Consider the following 23,132-nt stretch of genomic DNA (forward strand, 5'->3'; position numbering starts at 1 on the left):
CACAATACAGATGTCGCTGGAGGAGGCAGCACAACTGCGGGAAGGTTCCTCGGTGTGTCGCCCACAGAAAACATGACGGCCGGCGTTTAATACTTCCACACCGCGGAGCCGACCAAGGTGAGGGGCAGAATGTCGGAAGTGTGGCAGGGAGTGTGTATATGTGTGTATGTATGTTTGTGTGTGTGTGTGTGTGTGTGTGTGTGTGTGTGTGTGTGTGTGTGTATGATTGTGTGTGTCATGTGTGTATGTGGTATGTATGATTGTGTGTATGTGTGTATATGTGTGTGTATGTTTATGTGTGTGTGTGTGTGCGCGTGTGTGTATATGTGTGTGTGTTTATGTGTGTGTGTGTGTGCGCGTGTGTGTATATGTGTGTGTGCGTATGTGTGTGTATGTATGTGTGTGTGTGTGTGTGTGTGTGTGTGTGTGTGTGTGTGTGTGTGCGTGTGTATGTATGTGTGTGTGTGCGCTGTGTGTGTGTGTGCGTGTGCGTGTGTATGTATGTGTGTGTGTGTGTGCTCTGTGTGTGTGTATGTGTTTGTGTGAGTGCGTCTGAACGTGGGTTCCGTCTAGCAGAGGTAGTTGACCCACTGGCCATGCTTTTTCCCTTTCCCTTCTCTCTGACCTAATGTTACTGTGTGCCGCACTGGTCACAATGAACCATTTAGCAGACATTTATAAAAGGCTACATACTTATAGATATGCCCGGAAATTTCAATTTTGTACCTTGTTGATGGGAGAGGCTGCGAACGTTTGGATCACTACTCCTAAATCTTCAAGAACAGATCAGGTTTACTGTGGAAAGTTTGCGCAACTGACACCTGGTACTTAACAGCAGCTTTCTGACAGGACTTGTAACACTCTATAAAAATCACATGTGAAATTATTTGCAAGTCAGGAATACATTTTGTTAGTGAAAGCTGTGTGCGTTAAGGCGGTATCTCACTGCACTTGGGGTTCGTTCACAGCGGCACTGTTGTGTTATTTTCGCCGATTTTCTCTTGCACTCACACTGAATTACGGCACTGTTGCGTCTCTTGACTAAATGAACATGTTATTTGAAATCGCAGCGTTGCCAATTCATAACAAATCACTGTAAAATGATGAAAATGCCCTAAAATGAGATTTATAATGAACAGATTTTCCTAACTAGAAAGGCCGACATTTGCTTAAGAGCAAATACAGCATATTTCAGCCATACCCCTTCCCACGCAACATTGGACTGTTCCAAATCACCCCTGCGCAAAAATGGAACATCCTCTTAACAGTACATTATCCCCCAAAGTGGACTGGTATTGTGAATTGACTCCAGGTAAAAACAGAGCTTGCTTCTATTTTTCAGAAAATGACAATAATCACACCTTCCATTCAGAAAATTTTCATCATGACTGAAAATTGTTGAATGACTTCATGTAATGTCATTAACAATTTTCAGTACGATAACTAGGTGTAAGTTTAAAAAAGTATAAGCTCCTTGTGATGTGGGTACATTTATTATTGCAATGAACTTTTTTTATTCAAGTAGGGCATACGATTTAATAATTATCAAGCAGGTGCAGGTACTGTAGGAGCGTTTGTTTTCTTCAAGCTGTAAAACTGTTAAAATGTTTTACTTTGTATGCAATCAACCATCGAGCCTATTCTTATTTTAGTTTAACAACTTCCTGCCAGACCCGGAAGATACGATTGAACCTTGTTCGAGGATTTATTTTCGTCTGTCTGGTCAGTCTGTTCATACCCTGGCGCTGAGAGTGTTTTATTGGGCTGAAACTCTGGCAGTTTAAAGTTACTTACAATTTAAATGTTCAAAGTTTATGCCAAACAACAACAGCACTAGGAAATGTGGCCACTATAGACAGGTGGTCACTATAGAGAAAATGCTGATCTATTGACTAGGAGCCATACGTTACACATGACTTCAGTACACTGATCATTAATCATATAAACATTGCACAGGTAAGCCAATTGTTTAGATGTACAATTAAGTTCAAATAATTCTGAAGAGAAATATTGATGAGAAAATTATCATTCTCGCCACTGTCTAACTTATAATTACGTATCAAAACTAAACGCAGATTTTCTAACTAACGCACCTTTCGCCGACTTCATCATAGGACCGCCGGCTATCAATCAAACACGGCTGTTGATTAGACTTAGAGTTTCAAACAGTCATGTGCTGTGTGCCAGTTGACAGCGAACTTCATGCTACGTGATGTTTTACATTGCTTGGACCTTCTTTCCTACAGCGGTGCTTCTACAAAATATTTAGACTGTAACACTGAGTTTTATAGAATAGAATTTGACGCAAAACAGCGTTTTTTGCTGGGTATTTTTTTTTAAACATGTCCGTGGGAATATCAGCGAGGCGGCGACGTAGGGATATCAGACCGTCAACAAAAGTCGCACGGCGGCTAACGGCGCAGCGAAGATACTAGCGCTATAAATAAGCGCTTCAACTAAGGATGGCAACCCGTACAATATTTTTGTATACTGTTGAGCTAAGTAAAGTTTGTTGTTTATGAGGTTTTAGTTGTCTTTGACCCGAAATATTTTAAAGTCAAACTGCTGAAGAGAAGTAAGTGACTGCTACGATTATCGTAGATATGGCCCTAAAAAACTGATAAAAGAAGCCTTCTCAATAGCCTAAAATGCAAGAGCTTCCGGGGGGGCTTCGCCCACCTGGGTCCCCCCCACAGTGGCCCTGCCCCTGGACCCCGCCAGGGACATTCGGCGGCCCCCGGACCCCTGTCCGACGCTTTGAAAAAATCCTGGCCAGAAGTCTGTACGGCCTGAGTCTTCAAGTTAACGTATTGTGTGGTCCCGCTTATGAATATTAATTAGCCTTCGCTTTCCTCTTCGCTGATTGGCTGAACCATTAATTGAATTAACTCTTCCTGCCGGCTAGACGCAGGTGCAGATGTCGGCTCTGTGGGGTGAACGTCCGAAAGGTCATGGCATGGAGAACGAAAGAAAACCAATTTCCCCTAAAAAAGTGCTGTAATTAAGCCTTTTACAGTACTTTATGCCAAAAATTTTACTTGGATCATTTTACCAACTATATTATGCCTATCTATACCAAATGTTACTCATACCAGGGTACAGGGGTGCAAAATATACCGTTATAAGACCGTCAACAACAGTCGCACGGAGCTAACAGCGCAGCGAAAATACCATCGCTAGCGTTTCAACTTCGGATAACAAGTTATAAGTACTGTTGAACTCAGTAACGTTAAAGTTTGTTTTTAGTTGCCTTTGACGGTTTGACCTGAAACAGTGTTACGCTAAACTCCTGAAGAGAAGTTAAGTGACTGCTGCGATTATCATAGATATGCCCCTAAGAACTGATACAATATAAAGCCTTCTGAATAGTCTAAAATGCGAGAGCCTTAGGCGGGCTTTGCTCCCCCTGGCGGGAACACTGCTATATACGGGATCATGAGGCCCCGCTTATGAATATTAATTAGCCTTTGGCCTCCTCTTCGCTGATTGGCTAAGTCTTTGATTCAATTAACTCTCCGGCTGACGCGCACAGGTGTGGCTCTGTGCGGGGTCACGGAAGGTCACGTCAGGAGGCCAAAAGAAAACAAATTTCCCCTCAGAAAAGTGCCAAAATTAATCATTTTAAAGTTGTTTATGTCAAAAATTTTACTTGAATCTTGTTACCAAGTATCTAATGCCTATCTATACCAAATTTCAGGTCATTTAATTGTAATACCAGGGTACAGGAGCCCTTTTTTCCCAGTGTCCTTTTTTGGTAAAAAATTGGCCAAAAATCGCAAAAATAAGCATTTTGTTGCACTGTACACCAAAAGTGTTATTGAATTTATATGAAGGGATTATCAAGGCACATCTGTGTCAAATTTCAGCTCATTCGGTTGCAATACCAAGGTACAGGAGCCAAAAGTGTCCTTTTTTGGTCAAAAATTGGTCAAAAAATCGCAAAAATAAGCATTTTGTTGTACTGTACACCAAAAGTGTTCTTAAATTTATATGGGGGCATTATCAAGGCACATCTCTGTCAAATTTCAGCTCATTTGGTTGTAATACCAGGGTACAGGGGCCAAAAGTGTCCTTTTTTGGTAAAAAATTGGTCAAAAAATCGCAAAAATAAGCATTTTGTTGTACTGTACACCAAAACTGATATTGAATCTATATGGGGGACTTATCAAGGCACATCTGTGCCAAATTTCAGCTCATTCGGTTATAATACCAGGGTACAGGGGGCCCAAATATACAGTTTTGGTCTTAAGATGACCAAAAAACCTTAATAAAATCATTTAAGAGACAGATATGGAAAAAATGAAAAAAACGCCCGAGGGTATTGGCCCACTCTACCCTTGTGCCAAATTTCAAGTCATTCGGTTGAGGAACAACGGAGATACCGTGTTCTGAAGATTTGACAGGAGAAAGAAAGAAGAAACATTACGAATACAATATATTTCACCATACCTATGGTATGGCTGAAATATAATGATAATGGATTATATGTTATATATGATTTGAATAACATTGAAAGACTTTTACAGCTAGTAAAAGAAGTGACCCAAATGAACGGACCAAATACCAGATTTGACTGGATTAGTTATGTAACAGTTTGTGTATTGATGTATGTACAATTTATTCAACAATTTTCACATTTCTCAAAAGTTTGATATTTTATACGCTTTTCAGTGTGTGACGCGGAATATTTTCACTGTTGGCTGATGGCTTGCCAAACTATGTCTAAGTCTATCATATTTGTTAAACGTCAAAAAACATGGCTCATCGGTCCGAATGACTGCACGTTTGGTGTACTGTCGGCGGCAGGCTACCAGCGATGATTACATTGCGTGTAACGCAAGCAATGAAGAGCAGCGGATACAAGCTTCTTGTTGTAACTGAATCAAAAACAGGTGTAAAATGATTAGAAATGCATCCAAAATAGCTTTTCAGTGATAAAAGGATTTTAACTTTTGATAGTTGGTGCAAAATAAGCAAGACGAAACCTTGATACTTTTGACGGTATTGTTGGGGTACTGTGGTGGTATCTTGCCACTTGTTTGAACTTTCAAAAAACGTCGCGCTTGCAACTTGCACATTGGGTTTCGCTTGCGGCACTTCTTGGTTCCGCGGGGGTACCTCTAGGTTCCGTGGGGGTACCTCTAGGTTCCTTGGGAGTACCTCTAGGTTCCGTGGGGGTACCTCTAGGTTCCGTGGGGGTACCAGTCTAGGTTCCGTGGGGGTACCTCTAGGTTCCGTGGGGGTACCTCTAGTTTCCGCGGGGTACCTCTAGGTTCCGCGGGGGTACCTATAGGTTCCGCGGGGGTACCAGTCTAGGTTCCGTGGGGGTACCTCTAGGTTCCGTGGGGGTACCTCTAGGTTCCGTGGGGGTACCTCTAGGTTCCGTGGGGGTACCTCTAGGTTCCGTGGAGGTACCTCTAGGTTCCGTGGGGGTACCTCTAGGTTCCGCGGGGGTACCTATAGGTTCCGCGGGGGTACCTCTAGGTTCCGCGGGGGTACCTCTAGGTTCCGTGGAGGTACCTCTAGGTTCCGTGGGGGTACCTCTAGGTTCCGTGGAGGTACCTCTAGGTTCCGTGGGGGTACCTCTAGGTTCCGCGGGGGTACCTCTAGGTTCCGCGGGGGTACCTCTAGGTTCCGTGGAGGTACCTCTAGGTTCCGCGGGGGTACCTCTAGGTTCCGTGGAGGTACCTCTAGGTTCCGTGGGGGTACCTTTAGGTTCCGTGAGGATATACCTCTAGGTTCCGTGAAGGTACACCAGTACCGTAGGTGCAGTGAGATACCACCTTAAGGCGTTGCAGAAACTCAGCGGTCTGACTGTTTCCCGTTACCCGATCGACAACAGCAACAACCTACTGAAACTAGCCTTTTTTTCTGGTCGGCCGCCGACAAAGGACATCTGAAATCCAAGTGATTAACTTCAAAACAGAAGTCATGTATTTCACACTCTGTTATCAGTTTGGGGGCTTAAACAATCGATGTGAGATTGTGTAGTTAACACTGCACTTCTTTTTTTCAGTATGTATACTTGCGCTTGTACAATGTAGATTTGTATAATTATAATATCATGTGGATATATTAGTGCCTTGTGCATTTCACTACTAAACTATATTTGTTGGATCGCTTCGGCAGAAATCTAAAACAAATAAGAGAAAGTCTTTCTGGACCGTTACTGGAAACTTAACCCGAAGCACAAAAATTCTTGCTTTTATCGAAGCCATCACTTAGTTCTATATTATGAAAGCCAAGAGGGAAATTATGCAACATAGTCTTATATTAGACGAAGAGCCTGTCGCAATCATGTCATCAAATTTGAAATATTTGACAGAACAATTTACGTAGATCTATTATGATAAGTACACGTATGTGCACGAAAGACGTGAAGAAACTGTTTCTTATGGAATCAGTTGCAATGTTGAATTCGCGGGGTCGGGTGGCGTAACATACAGCCCAGACCGCAGGGGTGCTGAGTCATGTCATGCTCCCGATCTGAAGCCCCTGAGAAAAGCACTTTACACGATTTTCCTTACTCCACTCAGATATTAAGCTTGATAACCTGGCGGCAAAATGAAGCTCTTGAAGAGTGATTTGTAGAATTCGTTGCCCAATACCACCAGGGGAGTGTTTATTTTGTACTAACATCTTTGTTCATTAGATAATACTTAATGATGGTCGCGTGTTACCAGGATCTGTTGCAATGTAGTGTCATTGGTGACACAAGCACTTTAGAAGAAGCATAATTAATTAATCGATTTGACTCATTTACTCCAAATCTCATACGATCTGGACTTCTTTTACTTCTATGGTCTCCTCGCGTAGTGTGCAAAACATTTCTCAATATTCCGTTTGCCCGAATCCCCCTCATGGGATTCAGGTCTTACTTATCATGTTAAGCAATCTGGAACTTTGGAATACCTATATTATACCTTTGATTTATGCATTCCTCGTTTCTCTTATTTCTCTTGAATGTTTTGACTTGCTAGTTACTTAAGCACAGCACAGCATAAGAAGGTTTGAAACGATTGAAAAGATTGAAAATTAAAAGATGAGTTCCCATATGTCATATTTTTTACATTTTCTACCTTCAGCCAGAAGTTTGCTCTCGGTGCGATTTGTGGGCTTTAAGACTTAAATCCACAAGTTATGGTTGGATCTTTATGGGATGTGTTTATATAAACATAGCATATCCACAACCACACCATGTAATTTTCTCTTTGGTACATGTATTGTGCAATGTGTTATAATGTTGTACAGCGTTATGTATTGTACGATATCCCAGACCTACCCGAACAATGACCTGAGTGTACGTACTGAAAAAATTATAATTGAAAGGTTTATGGGTGAGTGTTGGAAAAATCACGGCTTTCTATGGCACTGCAGCCGTATTTCTGGTTTTATATGTCATGTTCTGGACATACCATCATCGCTGACCATCAGGACAATGTTGTGAAAATGTTTCTAGGTATGCCAAGATTGAAATTATATATTTACTGAGATAATCTAATGATCTCGCAATATTTGATGGTAGGAAGATGGGATTTGTTAAGACAGGAACGTTGATAGATGAACAACAATGGATATGATTTACACAAATCATTTGCAGACGTAATGAGAAAAAGCTTTGAATTTCTTGTCAAATGACAGAAATTTCACAACTATGCCATTTGTAGGTAGCTTAGGCACTGATCACTAACTACATGATGCGCAAATTACGGTATAAACATTCATCATCCTCACCATCATCATCCCAAAGATTTTTAATCAACAACAATTGCCATGCTGTCTCCCTGGTGGCACCTACATGTATCTCCTCTCCGGGGCATGGTGAATGATGTAAGTCACCGTATGGCTGATACGAGACGGAGGTTCATCAGGCCTCCGTCCGGGTGATTTGTAGTGAATCACCAACTCCAGACAGAATGGTTTGCAACTTTGCACCATCGCACACCGGGGTATGCCCCCTCTCTTCGAAATGTGTGGTGGGTTCTTTACGTGCGTGAATTGCGGCTCTTCTCAAACACGGGACAGAAATAGATTTGGCTCATATTCTGCACAGTGATAGTACTTGGTCCATAACCCCTCAAAATAGTTTTTTTTAGATTAAAACTCCTTGTTGCCATGGTAACGGGAAAACAAAGTTTTCTGGCCATTTTCCCCAATTTTCGCATCTTAAAAATACGGAAATCAGCATATTTTACGCCACTGTCTTCGAAACACCTTTAGACCTATCATAAAAAAAAACAAGATGTGTATAGACCAACATTTTGGCTTTTTTCAAAATTGTTGTGAAATTTCCAAATTTTAGTTCTTGGGCAGTCTGAAACCAATGCGATGTTTCAAGCTTAAAAAAGATGCAATTTGTAACCCAACTTTGTAACGCTATAAGTGCCGCTCTGGTAATCTTTTTGGCTTGAAATTTATACTATATATAGATCATCAGAATATCTATCAAATGCAATGTTGCAAATTTTGGCTTCTTGTTTGGTTGTCACTGTCCCTGAAAGTAGGCTACTTTTTGTATTTGACGAAAATTGTGAATTTTAGCTATGTTCAAGGTACGCTACGTGACGAAGTAAACAAGAATTCTTATTGAACTTCTAGTCAAATGTACATCTATGTATTGTCCATCAAATAAATGCTTGTAGAGTTTCGGGTCATGACGTTTAGTCACGTGGTTGTCTCTAAAGTCGGCTATTTTTTGGGTTTTGCGAAAATTGTGAATTTTAGCTATGTTCAACGTACGCTACATGACGAAGTAAACAAGAATTCTTATTCAACTTCTGTTCAAATGTACATCTATGTATTGTCTATGTTATTTATGTATTGTCAAATAAATGCTTGAAGAGTTTCGGGTCATGACATAGTCACGTGATTGTCCCTGAAAGCAGGTCAGATTTTGTCTTTGACCAGAAAGCTAAAATATCATACTATTAATTTTTTTCTGTGTACTTAAATTTACCACTTACTTCTGAAGAGAGCAAAATGTAAAAAAAAGCGTACCAAGTTAGGCACACTGTCCAGCGTAGCACAAAATTGGAAGGTTACATACACGAAATTCTCTCACAGTGTTTGCCGCTTGTAACACGCAGCGCGAAAGGTTCATGAACCTCATGAATGCATTTCTTATTCAAGTATGTTGTTCAAATCTATGTGTAAACTAGAAAGGCCGACATTTGCTTAGGAGCAAATACAGCATATTTCAGCCATAGCTTTTCCCATACAACATTTAACTGTCTCAAATAACCCCTGCTCGAAAATGGAACATTTAGGGGCACACCCCAGTTTCTCGCCCCCATTGAAACGTATAGTTAAGAGACTATTTTCAACGACGCCGTATTTCCAAACAAAATTTTCCCCGGGAACTACACCTATACAGTATACAGGAAGTAAAAATGTACCATCTGGTCTAACATATCTGATTTGCAAGAAAATTGTAGGACCTAAAATCTCACAATATCCTAATGAATTTCGAAAGCCCGTAGCGATGACATTATCGGTCAAGCTGCCCGGGGTGCTTCACTGTTTGCGTCCTCGGAGCGATACCCGGAAGCCAAGATGTGTCGACAAAAACTTACCAAAAACAACATATAGGGGTCGAAGTTTATACTTGCAGCGGATCCGCTACGCTAATTTTACAAGACGTGCCCAACCCGATTCGCATGTGGGAAATGTTGTTATACGTGTCGTTACCATGACAACAGCCTTGGCTGCAGTCTTTAGATATACCGATTGGACAGGGCGTGCCACTTTATGCGAAAAATCGAATTAACTTGCGACCAATCACAGCCAGCAGCAGCTCCAACAAAGGCGGTAACATAACGTCAATCAAGAAGAGGCACGAAACTTTGCGAAAATAAACCGAGAAACTGCGATGTTTGGCACTGGATAACATACACAAGTATCTCGCTAAGGCGTCGACCTGTCAAGAAGTGGACGACGCGGAAACTATTGCTTCTACTACAACTAAGTTGAGGGACAACGACAAGGGGCAGCGGTGCAGTCAGGGCTGACACCGATCGCGAGGAAACGATGCCAAGGCCGCGGTGGACGGCTCGACTGTCGAGTCCGTCTAAAATCCAATAAAAATGGCGCGAATGGCTTCGTCACATCGGAGACGAGTGGTGGGTGACGTGTGTTTACAGTTTGCACCAGGAGAAAAACATTCTTTAACGCTTCCTTTGTCGATAGTTTTTTATGAACTAGCATATGAACTAACCAAGGAGCTTTTATCTGATATCTGATAAAAGCTCCTTGAACTAACGTGTCGGATTCGTCATAAATTCCAATTTCACGTTAAATGCATTTTAAATCGTACAAGGTCCGGGTGATTCCGATCGGAGTTTGCAGGCATTGCAAATTAGAATCGTGAATAAAAGTGAATGCTACCGAATAAATAGTATCATAACATTTCTTTTGTCATGCTTGTTCATTTGCTTACGCGCCTTCAACAATAAAAGTGGCATAATACAGACATAAAGTTATCATGTTGCTGCAACATCGTGCTGGCAAAATGTATATGTTTATTCATATAAACAGTTCAAAACATTTACAGTTCAAAACATTCTAACGATAAATATTGATGAGAAAATAACCATTCTCGTCATTGTTAAACTTACTTATGAAATCTAAACTGGCCAATTTTCCCGCGATTTCCGCCAAGTAACATTTCCTCGATTGTCTCAACTTACCCTGCCAAAGTCAAATCTGCCGAAAATGATTGATATTGCTACGCGGAATGTTGGCAAATTCATCGACAAAGACATGTACTCTGACGTTCAAGGAACGCGTACCTTCTGCTACCGTCCAAATGACCTTGTCGTTAACTCCAAATCCTCGCAAAAAAACTATTTTATAATTATATACATGTATATAAAACCGGGCGTAAGGTGACATTCGTCCGCTGTGTTGTCAAGATATGCACGTGTTTCTATATACACGGGGTTGGAAGGCCCCGCTATTGAATATTAAACTTCGTCTTCCTTTTCGCTGATTGGCTGGCTCGTTAAATTCATTTGACTTGCACGTGCGGGGCTCTGCGGGGTGACGTCACGGCAAAAGAAAACCAATTTTCCCTCAGAAAAGTGCTGAAATTTACTGTATATAGTAAAGCGCTGGTTGCAAGTTAGCAATTTACGTGTTTGTAAGTCCGTGAGATTTCTGAAACAACAGCAGTTCTGTGATAAACGGAACCTTCTAAAAACGTACGGAGCTAACAGCGCAGGGAAAATATACCATCGCATCACAGAAATGCCCCTAAAAACTGATACAATAAGCCTTCTGAATAGCCCAAAGTGCAAAAGTTTCCCCCAACGGGGCTCTGCCCCTGGACCCTGCCGGGCCGGGGCCTTCGGCGTTCTTCGGTGGACCCCGGGCCCCGTGTGCCGACGCTGTAAAAAATTCTGGCGGGAACACTGCAGTATATACGGAATCGTGAGGCCCCGCTTATGAATATTAATTAGCCTTCGCCCTCTTCGCGCACAGGTGTGGGCTCCGTGCGGGGTCACGGAAGGTCACGTCAGGAGGCCAAAAGAAAACAAATTTCCCATCAGAAAAGTGCCAAAATTAATCATTTTAAAGTAGTTTATGTCAAACTTTTACTTGGATCATTTTACCAACTATCTAATGCCTATCTACACCAAATTTCAGCTCATTCGGTTATAATACCAGGGTACAGGGGGCCCAAATATACAGTTTTGGTCTTAAGATGACCCAAAAACCTTAATAAAATCATTTTAGAGACAGATATGGGAAAAATGAAAAAAACGCCCGAGGGTATTGGCCCACTCTACCCTTGTGCCAAATTTCAAGTCATTCGGTTGAGGAACAACGGAGATACCGTGTTCTGAAGATTTGACAGGAGAAAGAAACATTACGAATACAATATATTTCACCATACCTATGGTATGGCTGAAATATAAAAATTCAGTCATCAAAATTTGACCACTCTCAGGCAACTACCGATGGAGCGCCATGAGTTTGAGCGCTAGAAAAAGCGTACCGTGTTGGGGCACCTCCCGTTACATATATATGTTTTGTCTTTTTGTGACCTTAGATCGGTTGGGCAAAAATGTACAATAAAGGTTTCATTCATTCAATATTCGGAAGTGTTAACTAAATATTTCTCAGTATACCGTGTACGGCATGGGCAGTTACACTTCCAGGTAATACAAACACAGTAAGTAGTCCATGGGCCAGAGGAAAAATTGGTACCTCCGAGGTGGCAAATTCTCCTTGCTATTTTTGAATAGTAGAAGGCTTGTGGCATATATTTTGACGTGATAGCCATTCTGGTATGGTAGCTTTCTACCGGCTACCAGCCTTCAAACCTATCACCACCTAAATGATCTGATACTGAAGCTGCCTCTCCCTACCCCCGGCAGGTACCGTTCCAATCGCCATGTTGGTCATCGCTAGGGCATGTTTCCTGCTCCTGTTGTGTCTCAGCCAGGCCGTACATGCCACACCACCGGTACAGAACGCTAACCGAGACATCTCTCCTAGATACCACCGCCCACCACATGTACTTCTGGCTGGAAGTCATGGTCATCACTCCACTGTTACAAACATCAGCCGTAGCCGGGGAACCAGGAACCATGACCGAGGTTTACAGAAGCCGAACTTGATGCTGAACTTGAACTTGCTGAAAGGACAGGTGTCGGCCTCAGTCGATACAACCTTCCGCTCTCTCAGCTGTGACGTCACTGTGTGGTGTAAAGGCGGGAAGGAGAACTCGTGTTCGTGTGGAGAAGACCGTCTGCGCACGTGCGCCCTCCCCATGGCACGGATCACACACAAGTCCTGGGCACAGTATGACCCCATGACGCTATTCTGTGTGGGAGTCGAGCTCGCATCCGCCCAAAACGGCACCAACTACGAACTGTTGACCCGCTGCAAGACCAGAGGTGTCGGGAAAGTCAAATACAGAGTTTATGTCAAAAGGGAAGACAAGAATGCCGCGCTGAACGAAGCCCAACCAACTGTCCGCTACCGAGCATGCTTGGAGCCACTTCAGGATTAAGTTGTTATCAATTCCCTTTAGACACGTCAGACATAGGTCACGGGGACACGTAGGGTTGAAGAGATATTTGCTGTGAACATCCTTGAATGATCCATTACTCCCCATATCACCTCCTGTATATGTAATTGTACATCACGTTACTCAATCAGCTACATCGTTCAGAATATATAACGTTATCAGTAGTAGCATTAGTATTGAACACGTAACTAAATACCATCATGATGATAGTACGGGCAATATCAAAGACACGGCAGTAAAGGGCGTGTAAAACACATGTACTGCAATAGTATAGGTAAAGTAGGATACCATAGTACAAGAAATGCTTAATTTACACCGAAAGTTTTCGCAATGTGTTTTGTATACATTGTCATTTCTTGAAGAATTATGGAAATGAGATTTGCTTGAATCATAGAATACGATGCATGGATGAAAGCGGCCTCTACCGATCATCTCTTAGACGACAGTACAGCATAACATGTATTGGGTATGGATTCGAATAGTAGAAACAGCAAATAGAAGATCTCATTCCTCCGTGAAAAGAGACTTGTTTGTGAACTTCTTGTTTTATTCATTGTTGTATTTTTTCGATGATTCTGTGTGCATCTTGACACTAGCTCTTACAAGGCAACAGGCATCACTAGCAGGAAATTGAAGACAAGAAATGGGATAGCGTTGACATTTCATAACCAACTGTGGGACCTGTGACCTAACTTCCTGTCAGTGGTTCCGACGTGCCTATCATATAGCAGGTGTGGAAACACAAACAGACGGACACACCCAACAAGACGTGGCAAATCTCTCACATACTTCATGGCTACGCAAATGTAATACAACCATATCCACTCCAAACTGTGCACATGCTAGCCTCACGCACATGCAATGTACGGGTTCCTCAACTTCATATGGCCAAGTCAACCATTCCGCCTTGCCAGTCTCCGGTTACACCATTTACCTCCTCACATCCTAACTTCGGACACACTCCAACCAAACAGGCACATCGAAAACATATGGTACTTGCCTGTTATTAGCTAGGGTTAACTTTTACCTAATCAGTTTCTAGCTGCATTGGGGATTTCATGCGCGGTAATAGCACGATTGAAAATTGATGCGCGCGCGGATGTCATCCATATAATCATATCAACATGGCCACCATGGTTACCATCAGATGGGTAACGCTGGAAAGGCATCACGGGAATCACAAGAATGCCGGCACCATGATATATGTCATAGATTACCGCGCCCAGTTTCTGAAAATAGCTGGCCGCTTCTGACCGGAACGGCTGACGCGGTCACGTCTACAACAGCTTTGGGGGTCCTTTGGGTCAGCTTCAATCCAAACTATGACATATATATATATAGTGAGTGTAGTTCGTCGATATCGTTGCATGAACTTTCCGCAATCATTTTAGAAGTCTGTCGATTTAAGTAACATGTGGTCTCATTCAACCGTCAGAACGACTGTCTCTGTCATAATTGTCACTGCCAACTACTACGGCCTACAGACTCGTGTTGTGTCCAACAAAAACTGTCCCAGTGAATTTACTGGTGGATCAGGAAGATCAGAAATATGGACGAAGATGATTCCAACTCGGAGCAACACCAGAGGTAGGTACAATAAAGTAATTTATAAAGGTACAAGGGGAGATCAATGAGTTCTCGTCCTCACCCAGAAATAATGAGCACAACTCGAAGTAGGCACCACTTCGAAGTATGAAGCCCTTTATTAATATCCTCCAAATTTTAATTCATTTTAGTCGTAACTTTCAAGGCAACGTCTTTTTTGAAAATCAGTAGGTAAGTGGCGAGGGAAACAAGGGTGAACTGTGATCAGACATGTGTGGGCCGAGTTCCCCATGCCCTAAATTCTTTGATGACATTGCCAAAATGTTCGATTAAGGATTCCCTTCGTATTTCAAGTAGAAAAAAGTGACTCAGCAGAGCAAGTTGACCCGCACAGCACAGGTCACACCGCCACGGCTCAATTGTCTTCTCTCTTACCTGCCGTTACTGGATGTCGCCTGCAAAGTATAGTAATTTTAGTACTCATTTATAAAAGACGTTACACTTTACACCTATGCTTCCAAATTTGACTTGTGCACCTTTTTTCTGGGTCAGGCCGAGAACTTACTGATCACCCTTCGTAGCCTTTTGAGGCCGAAGGGGCAGTGGGCTGTTCAAATATCCACTGTGTCTAGAAAACGGTATAGTGGAGCCCATCCCTCTCCTTTCACAGAATTTTACCTCCTAAACCGAAGTCAGGTACCCATTTTTACAGCCGAGTGGAGTAAGGAAAGTCGTGTCAAGTGTCGAGGACATGGTACCAACATGTCAAAGTCAATCAAAAGTCTTCCATAAAATCTTGAAATATCCGTACAGCCATACAAACTATTCAGATTACACATTGTAATCTTGTAAGGCCTGTGCATTATAATGTGCTGCAACTCGTGTGCCTCCTGTGAAACGGTGTGTATTCCACGGAGGTAACAAAACAAGGTTCCAAAGAACGCGTTCTTACCAGTTTGAATATCTAACGTTGGACCATGAAGATAAGAAAAAAAAAGTTAGGTCGTTTTAAATGAAAAAATAGCACAAATGACCTCAAATCTGTGCAGACAAATATGCTGTCTCGGGATTCTCGACGCCATGTTTGTCATGAGTGACATGAACTCGTTCTGCACTTTACAACCCGGTAAGATGTATCATGACAGGGACATCAGATAACGGCAGTTTCGTTTAAAGATCCTATAATTGTCGATCTGATGTCAAGTTGTACATTGCTTACATGGACTTCACTGTCTCGTTTCTGTTTCTACAGCCCTGAACTGACGAAAGAAACCTTCCACGTGGCCGGAAAGGATTTGCAAATATATAAAGCGCCCAAGTTCGATAGTAAGTTCACATTGTGTGTGTATATCCACAACATCATCAGGATTGCAATGTTGTATTTCGCATTTAGATCCTAACTTGATCACTGTATCTCTTCTAAGATGGATATATCAGTAGCCTAGTTCGCTAGAGCATGTTTGATCAGCATTTCTTGTTCTGTGGAATCTCAGGTGGAGTTTCTGGCACCTTTTTGACGGGGCAAAGTCTATGGCCATCTGCTAAAGTAAGTAACTTGTTACTCCAGTATGTTCGAGTTAAGGACTATGTATCGTATGTAGACAAGCTTCAATGTCATACTGAAAAGAAAGTAAGAAATTTGAAATCTAAGGAAGTTACTACGTGAAGCACTGTGTCTATGGTTCATTTCGAAGCTAGAAACATTAACCATATGTGATCATATGTTTCTGCTGCCAGTTTTGTCACATCGTTGAATACAACACAGAAGTCAGGTGTACCATGTTTAGAGCATGCTAAGCATTTGCAAGCAAATGTCAAATGTTTACCTTCATATTGTCTACCCTAACATTTCTAACAGGAAGGGTTAAGTGTTAGTTGCAGATGTTGACACAGAATTAGTAAATATTTTTGACCTGTAGGCAAATTTACTGAAGGCCAATGTAGCGGTATACATACCATAAATACCATTATGGATTGCATAATTGATTAAGTATATTTACATTTCGCAATTGTGCTGATCTCAAATGTAAAAAGGTTCAAGAAAAACATTTATGGATATTATAATGCAATTCGTGACTTTTTGTCAGAAATTAAGAATGCGTTTTATAGTCCACCTTTCTTTAATGATTATGCTATGAACATCATCTACCATTATATCTTATGTGAAACTGTGCATCATTCGCATTTAGAAATACCTAAATGCAAATTCAGAGCATCCTGTACAAGGACGGAATATATTTGGTTATTTCCAACATATGCAATTTGAAAGAGGCATAACTTATTAATATGGATTCCTCTTAGAAGAAATTTCTTAGAATATCCAATTCTCCTAGGCTGCAGTAAGTCATTGAAAAAAGTTGCAGCTAGATGTTTCGAAAAATAATTTTTTGTGTCTATATGGGCCCAAATGAGCAAAGCGCAGAGTATTATGAACAGACCCATCGTCGTGCTGGATTTCAAGTTATTCTTGTTATGGAAGCAAATTGTTCTTCATCCGTTGCTCTTCTTCTTCCTCTTCAAACAAATAAAAACATGTATGTTTCCCTTATGTGAAGGTAAATGTAGACACTTTCGATAAAACACCGAAACGCAGTGTCCGCTTGTGAAATGCAAATGAGGACACCAACATGGAAAACTTAACAAATCTCTCCACAAGGACCTGCGCTGCATAGTATCCAATATGATTCAAATTTACGATTATCAACTTAACCGATAGCCATATCGTCTCTAACTTCCCTTCTCGCCGTCAGGTCCTGGCCCTGTATCTAACTTTGATTGCAGAAACAGTAAAATCCGCATGTGGCGTGCTTGAGCTGGGCTCCGGGCCGGGACTGGTGGGTCTGACGGCGGCTCGGTTAGCTGCAGACACCGATGGGAAGGTCATTCTGACAGATCACGAAGAGAGAGTGCTACAAATCACACGGATGAACATTGCTGCCAACTTTCCATCTCAACCTGGTAAGGGGCTTAATGCCAGAGGATTCCCCAAAGATATCCTTAATGATATTTCAAAAAAATATTCAAGTTTAAAGACATTTTTCTCATGTAACTACTATAGGGTAACATATCCACTTCCACACTTTATGGTGTTATGGTCATATACCCAAGCAGATCATGATTATCAGATATTGTTTTAAAAAATGCCATGAAACGAAACAAAATCCTACGAAATCTACATGACAAGATACTTTTAAGTCAATACTTGAGTATTGAAAGACGGACAGTGCGTGAATCTACAGTAAGGTTTCCTTGCGCAATTCCCGATCTGTAAATAATCTTTTATTGTTAGTTTGTATGATTTTCTTTACCATGACGCAAACTGCACCTTGACTTCTCTTTTACTGTATCAAAATGAGGTCCCACGGGGCCTTTTATCATCATCATCATCGTTCAACCATTTTTGATATATTGAAGCAACAATGACATTTGGAACAAGTATACTCATAGCTCCCTGTATCATAGCCTGTTGTTTATGCCATGCTTGAATGTGCTGAGATCAGGACTGTCCCACTGACAGCCAGTATTGACACGACCATGTTCACTCCTTCATGAAAGACACCCCGCGCTGTGCGCACCTGAGCTGGGGGGAGAACGTGGAAGAGTTTCGGAAGCAGCACGGACAGTTTGATCTCATCCTTGGCTCGGATGTCGTGTATAAGGAAGACGCCATCCCCCAGTTATTCCAAACTGTTGGAACTCTTCTCTCTCTAAACGTGAGTACCGTGACGCTGTACCTTTCATTGTAATCGCCAGTCAGGCCGGTTTTGAAAGGGAATAACTTATGAACGTGATGACGGATCGGCATGATTTTTGGTACGTAGATAACTCGAGTGATGCAACATATGCTTAAATATTAATGATGCAAACGGAATTTAATTTTAGAATCAATAAGAAAGTTTACAAACCTGTTCTGTTCCATTGTCGGACTTTTCAAACATATGACATTTGTAACTGAGAAAAAGAAGAAGACTTATAGATAAACATTATGCAAATGAAAATTTGCATAAAGGTTTGCATAATGAATAAGGATGAATATTATTGGACATTAATCATGGAAATAAGGAACTTATTGACAGAAAGTATCAGGAAATGCTTTTTTTGTCTTCTTTCTTGTTTACGTCTGTTTCGGGGGAGGAGATGATCCACTGATATACGTTATGCAAATAAGGACAAATAAGGAAAAACATTTCGCAAAGTGGCGCAAATCAGTGACAATTGGCGAATATCGGCTATCGTCAGTTTGTCGTGAAATCACGTTTTATCAAACGTCATTTTGAATAATTGTAATCATATCATAGATAGTACATCGTTCTTTTCAGTCGATGAAAGTTATTTTGTATCGGTTATGGAGCCAAAACTTGATATTCTGTGCGCAGCCATTTTGTTTCTAGTGATCACGTATTTTGCCTGTGCGTCGCACATCAGTGTGTGATACCCGCTTTAGGCTACACTGGTTTGGTTTTACGTCCACGAGCGCTTCGGGTTTTGGCTTTCAAAAGAAAAAGGAAACTAAACTTCCTCTTGATACACATTTCTTCAAAAAGTAAAATGAGTGAATATGACGAACATTCTAAAGTGTAACAATGTCCAGGGTATGTTCAATGTGCCCTGATCAGCTATACTATGTTCCAGCTCAACAGAGAAATCTTCTTTGACTGACCACACACCAGCAATTAACTATATAATTTATCTATATTGATTATTTTGCCGACTTTTGTTCTTGTTTTATGGCGACGTCTTTTAGAGTATTAGGCCAGGTTTTTGTCATCAATTTTAAATATTACCGTTGAATTTTTTTAGGACTCGTCCAGTTTTCTGCTGGCCTACGACACCAGAGGAGGCTGGCTAGATGAACATGTCGATCGGCACTCCGAACAGGCGGGTCTGGAGAGGGAGGACATTGCGTTAGCAGACATCCCGGCCTGTCGGCAGCTACTGGGGAGTATAGAGTGGGACTATCCACTCAACACAAATCTGAGACTGATAAAGTTCACGAAAAAAGGAGAGAGATAACAGCGGGTCATTCGTGAGAATGCGTATGCTATGAATACGCAAGACATGTTCATTTAGACCTTAAAAAAGGTTGTGTTAATTTTTGGCGACGCCTCAGGGGCGGAGGCATTCTTTACAGTATTACGATCGCTTTGAAAATATTCCAAAAATTGCACGAATGCATTCCCTAGGGAATTGTTTTTGAGGTAGCCTTTGCCTGTTTGGTCTTTTGTCAGAACAGAAACGGCCTTTGCTTTTTGGTATCTTAAAGTCACATGTTTCGGGCATTTTGCTTCTTTCAGCACAACAAAAACATTGTCATGTTTTATGTACGTTTTTTGGTTTCTGGCAAATGAGAGTTATGTGTTAATATTACAACTCTTAATCCCTCTTTTGGTATTCTTTGAGAGAAATAGGAATACCATATTGAAGCTTTAATATTTCAAGTACGTTTTTATTTCACCTGTGAATACAATCGTATTTTGAATTTACTATATCTATTTGAAACTATGCTTATTTTTCAAGATGTTTGTAGAAAGCAGAAAAGGCCATAACTGTCCACATTGAAAGAAACTAATCATTTCCAAGACAAACTATCCACACAATTACCTATACCTTTATTTCATCAACATACACATCAAACACACGTTTGTCACATCTCAAGACACAAACATCGAGAATATAAAAACCTTGCAGAACATGGCAAAGACGCGGTATTCTCATAATTGTGGGTTTACTTATATAACAATGATTCTTGGTAATTCAAGCAAAACACATTATATAATTCTGTTGACCTTGTACTAAATTGTTTGCATGCTTATTAGTACCACAAAATTCCTGTAACTATAGAGTGATTGTCAAGCCTGACTACATATACATTGACTTCCGTTTCGTTGAGGTGATAGACTGTGTTGCATTTAAAATCTACTGTTACTATTGATCTGACTGTCGGCTAATTTAACTTCATTTCTTGTGACTGTTGTCGTCATGTTGTCGTCATGTAGAGCTGAAAGAAATAATATTGGACAGATTAGGTCAGGTGTATAGTAATAGTAATAGTAAACACATGTTGACGACCTCAAGCAGATTCTTCCATGATCAATATATGTCAAAATGTATGAATCCCTATGGGTTTCTTTGAATTGCTTAGCTGTCAAATGTCTTCTTTCACATAATCAATAAATAAAGGTTCGAAAAAAGTGCCCAATCTAATAGATCAACCAACACCCAACATCCAATCATAGGCTTGGATTAGTTTTCAATGTCCCCCAGTGTTGGTGCCTTTCAGCCCACACGAGCCTTCAAATGTCCGTTTTTCAACCCAGCACTCTACCCACTGTTACCTGTATGACTTTGGATACTGAAACATAATGAGCAACAATAAGAACAATGGGGTAACAAACCTCGCTGTTCAGGAAAACTCTTCGAACATGCAGCATCTGTCTGTGTAAATTGTTCTCATGACATAGCGGTGGGATCTGGTTGGGCCATCTTCCCATCCTTCATATGTTGTAACTCCTTGTGAGAGAGAAAAAAAGAAAGATGTGGAATTACTCCCAACTTTTGTTTTACAATATTTGCATACATTTGAATCCAGTAGTTATCAGGAAATGTTTGGGATTCACATTGTATGTAATATCCAGTGAAAAAGCTATCTCACACAGCACACCACGTTTCTGTATTGTTATAGGGTGGCTCTAATCAGGACAATTCCTTAACAGGACTTCTCTAATTGAATGATGTTACATTCTTCATGATGAATCATAAATAGATATCTCTTTCTTCTTTATGAAAACAATCTCACGGTTACCGGTCAGCCTGTAAGGTAGCTCATACAGACAACTAACTGGTCAAAGAAACAATTGTTTACTGAAGATACCTTTCAAAGGGATTTTCTCTGAAACTGTAGAGCTAAGAACAAAGGATTCTATCAAACAAACTAAAAAACAAAGACTTTTCCCGACCGCACGTTACGGTGCTAAGAACAAAGGATACTATCAATCAAAGACTTTTTTCCAGACCGCACGTTCCGGGATAAGAACAAATGATTTTATCAAACAAAGACTTTCATTTCCCGACCGCACGTTACGGAGCTAAGAACAAATGATTTTATTAAACAAAGACTTTCTTTTCCCGACCGCACGTTACGGAGCTAAGAACAAATGATTCTATCAAACAAAGACTTTCATTTCCCGACCGCACGTTACGGAGCTAAGAACAAATGATTTTATTAAACAAAGACTTTCTTTTCCCGACCGCACGTTACGGAGCTAATAACAAAGGAATCTATCAAACAAAGACTTTTCTTTCCCGACCGCACGTTACGGAGCTAATGACAAAGGAGTCTATCAAACAAAGACTTTTCTTTCCTGACCGCACGTTACGGAGCTAATAACAAAGGAATCTATCAAACAAAGACTTTTCTTTCCTGACCGCACGTTACGGAGCTAATAACAAAGGAATCTATCAAACAAAGACTTTTCTTTCCCGACCGCACGTTACGGAGCTAATAACAAAGCAATCTATCAAACAAAGACTTTTCTTTCCTGACCGCACGTTACGGAGCTAATAACAAAGGATTCTATCAAACAAAGACTTTTCTTTCCTGACCGCACGTTACGGAGCTAATAACAAAGGATTCTATCAAACAAAGACTTTTCTTTCCTGACCGCACGTTACGGAGCTAATAACAAAGGATTCTATCAAACAAAGACTTTTCTTTCCTGACCGCACGTTACGGAGCTAATAACAAAGGATTCTATCAAACAAAGACTTTTCTTTCCCGACCGTACGTTACGGAGCTAAGAACAAAGGATTCTATCAAACAAAGACTTTTCTTTCCTGACCGCACGTTACCGGGCTAAGAACAAAGGATTCTATCAAAGACTCATGCTATATTGTTTAGTTACCGAAGATCACATAGTCGCTCCCTCAAACATAATTGTTAAGAGTGGAGTATTCAATGCACAGTTTCCCTTGGTCTAACTTAGGGGTGTCTGTTGGTAAATTTCCTTCCGTCAGGGCATGTCAGCCTTGGAGCCCAGGAGATGGCCTGTGTTAGCGCTAGAACGTAGTAGAAAAAATCTGGCAAGCAGGCTAACCCTGGGTTGGTTCGTCGAGGCAAGCTCATTAGAAACAAACATATCATAGTTTGGACAAGGGGGGGATACAGAAGACCCAAACAATTACAGACCCATATCTGTCCTACCTGTCATCATGAAGGCCTTTGAAAGAGAGGTGCACACACAGTTCGTTGAATACCTGCATCAACACAATATCCTCTCCACCCAACAGTCTGGTTTTAGGACAGGCCACTCTACAACAACAACACTACTGGATGCCAAGGACTACGTGCTTCATAGCATGGACAGGGGTAACCTAGTGGGGGCGGTATTTTTGGATCTTAAGAAAGCATTTGACACTGTACATCATGGACTATTATTAACCAAACTGTCATGGATCGGGATTCAGGGTGTGGAGCATCTTTGGTTCAGCAACTACCTGTCGGGGAGACAACAAATTGTCTCTCTGAATGGTTGTAGGTCAGAATACTTACCTGTTA

At 41.2% G+C, this 23,132-nt stretch overlaps 2 protein-coding genes across 2 annotated transcripts; both read left to right on the top strand.

Annotated features, from left to right (window-relative positions):
* LOC118425434 lies at positions 1-14,050 on the top strand. Its single transcript, XM_035834244.1, has 2 exons — positions 1-117; positions 12,378-14,050. Exon 2 carries the CDS (start codon positions 12,395-12,397, stop codon positions 13,013-13,015), a length of 621 nt encoding a protein of 206 aa, XP_035690137.1. The 5' UTR covers positions 1-117; positions 12,378-12,394; the 3' UTR covers positions 13,016-14,050.
* Positions 14,051-14,291: 241 nt separating this feature from the next.
* LOC118426418 (protein N-lysine methyltransferase METTL21A-like) lies at positions 14,292-20,843 on the top strand. The gene is made up of 7 exons (XM_035835791.1): positions 14,292-14,373; positions 14,469-14,620; positions 15,831-15,904; positions 16,072-16,124; positions 17,329-17,536; positions 18,134-18,291; positions 19,379-20,843. The coding sequence occupies exons 2-7, from the start codon at positions 14,583-14,585 to the stop codon at positions 19,589-19,591; spliced, it is 744 nt and encodes a 247-aa protein (XP_035691684.1). The 5' UTR covers positions 14,292-14,373; positions 14,469-14,582; the 3' UTR covers positions 19,592-20,843.
* Positions 20,844-23,132: the final 2,289 nt, after the last annotated feature.

The sequence above is a fragment of the Branchiostoma floridae genome, chromosome 11 (genome assembly GCF_000003815.2).
Source record: "Branchiostoma floridae strain S238N-H82 chromosome 11, Bfl_VNyyK, whole genome shotgun sequence".
NCBI classification, from domain to species: Eukaryota; Metazoa; Chordata; class Leptocardii; order Amphioxiformes; family Branchiostomatidae; genus Branchiostoma; species Branchiostoma floridae.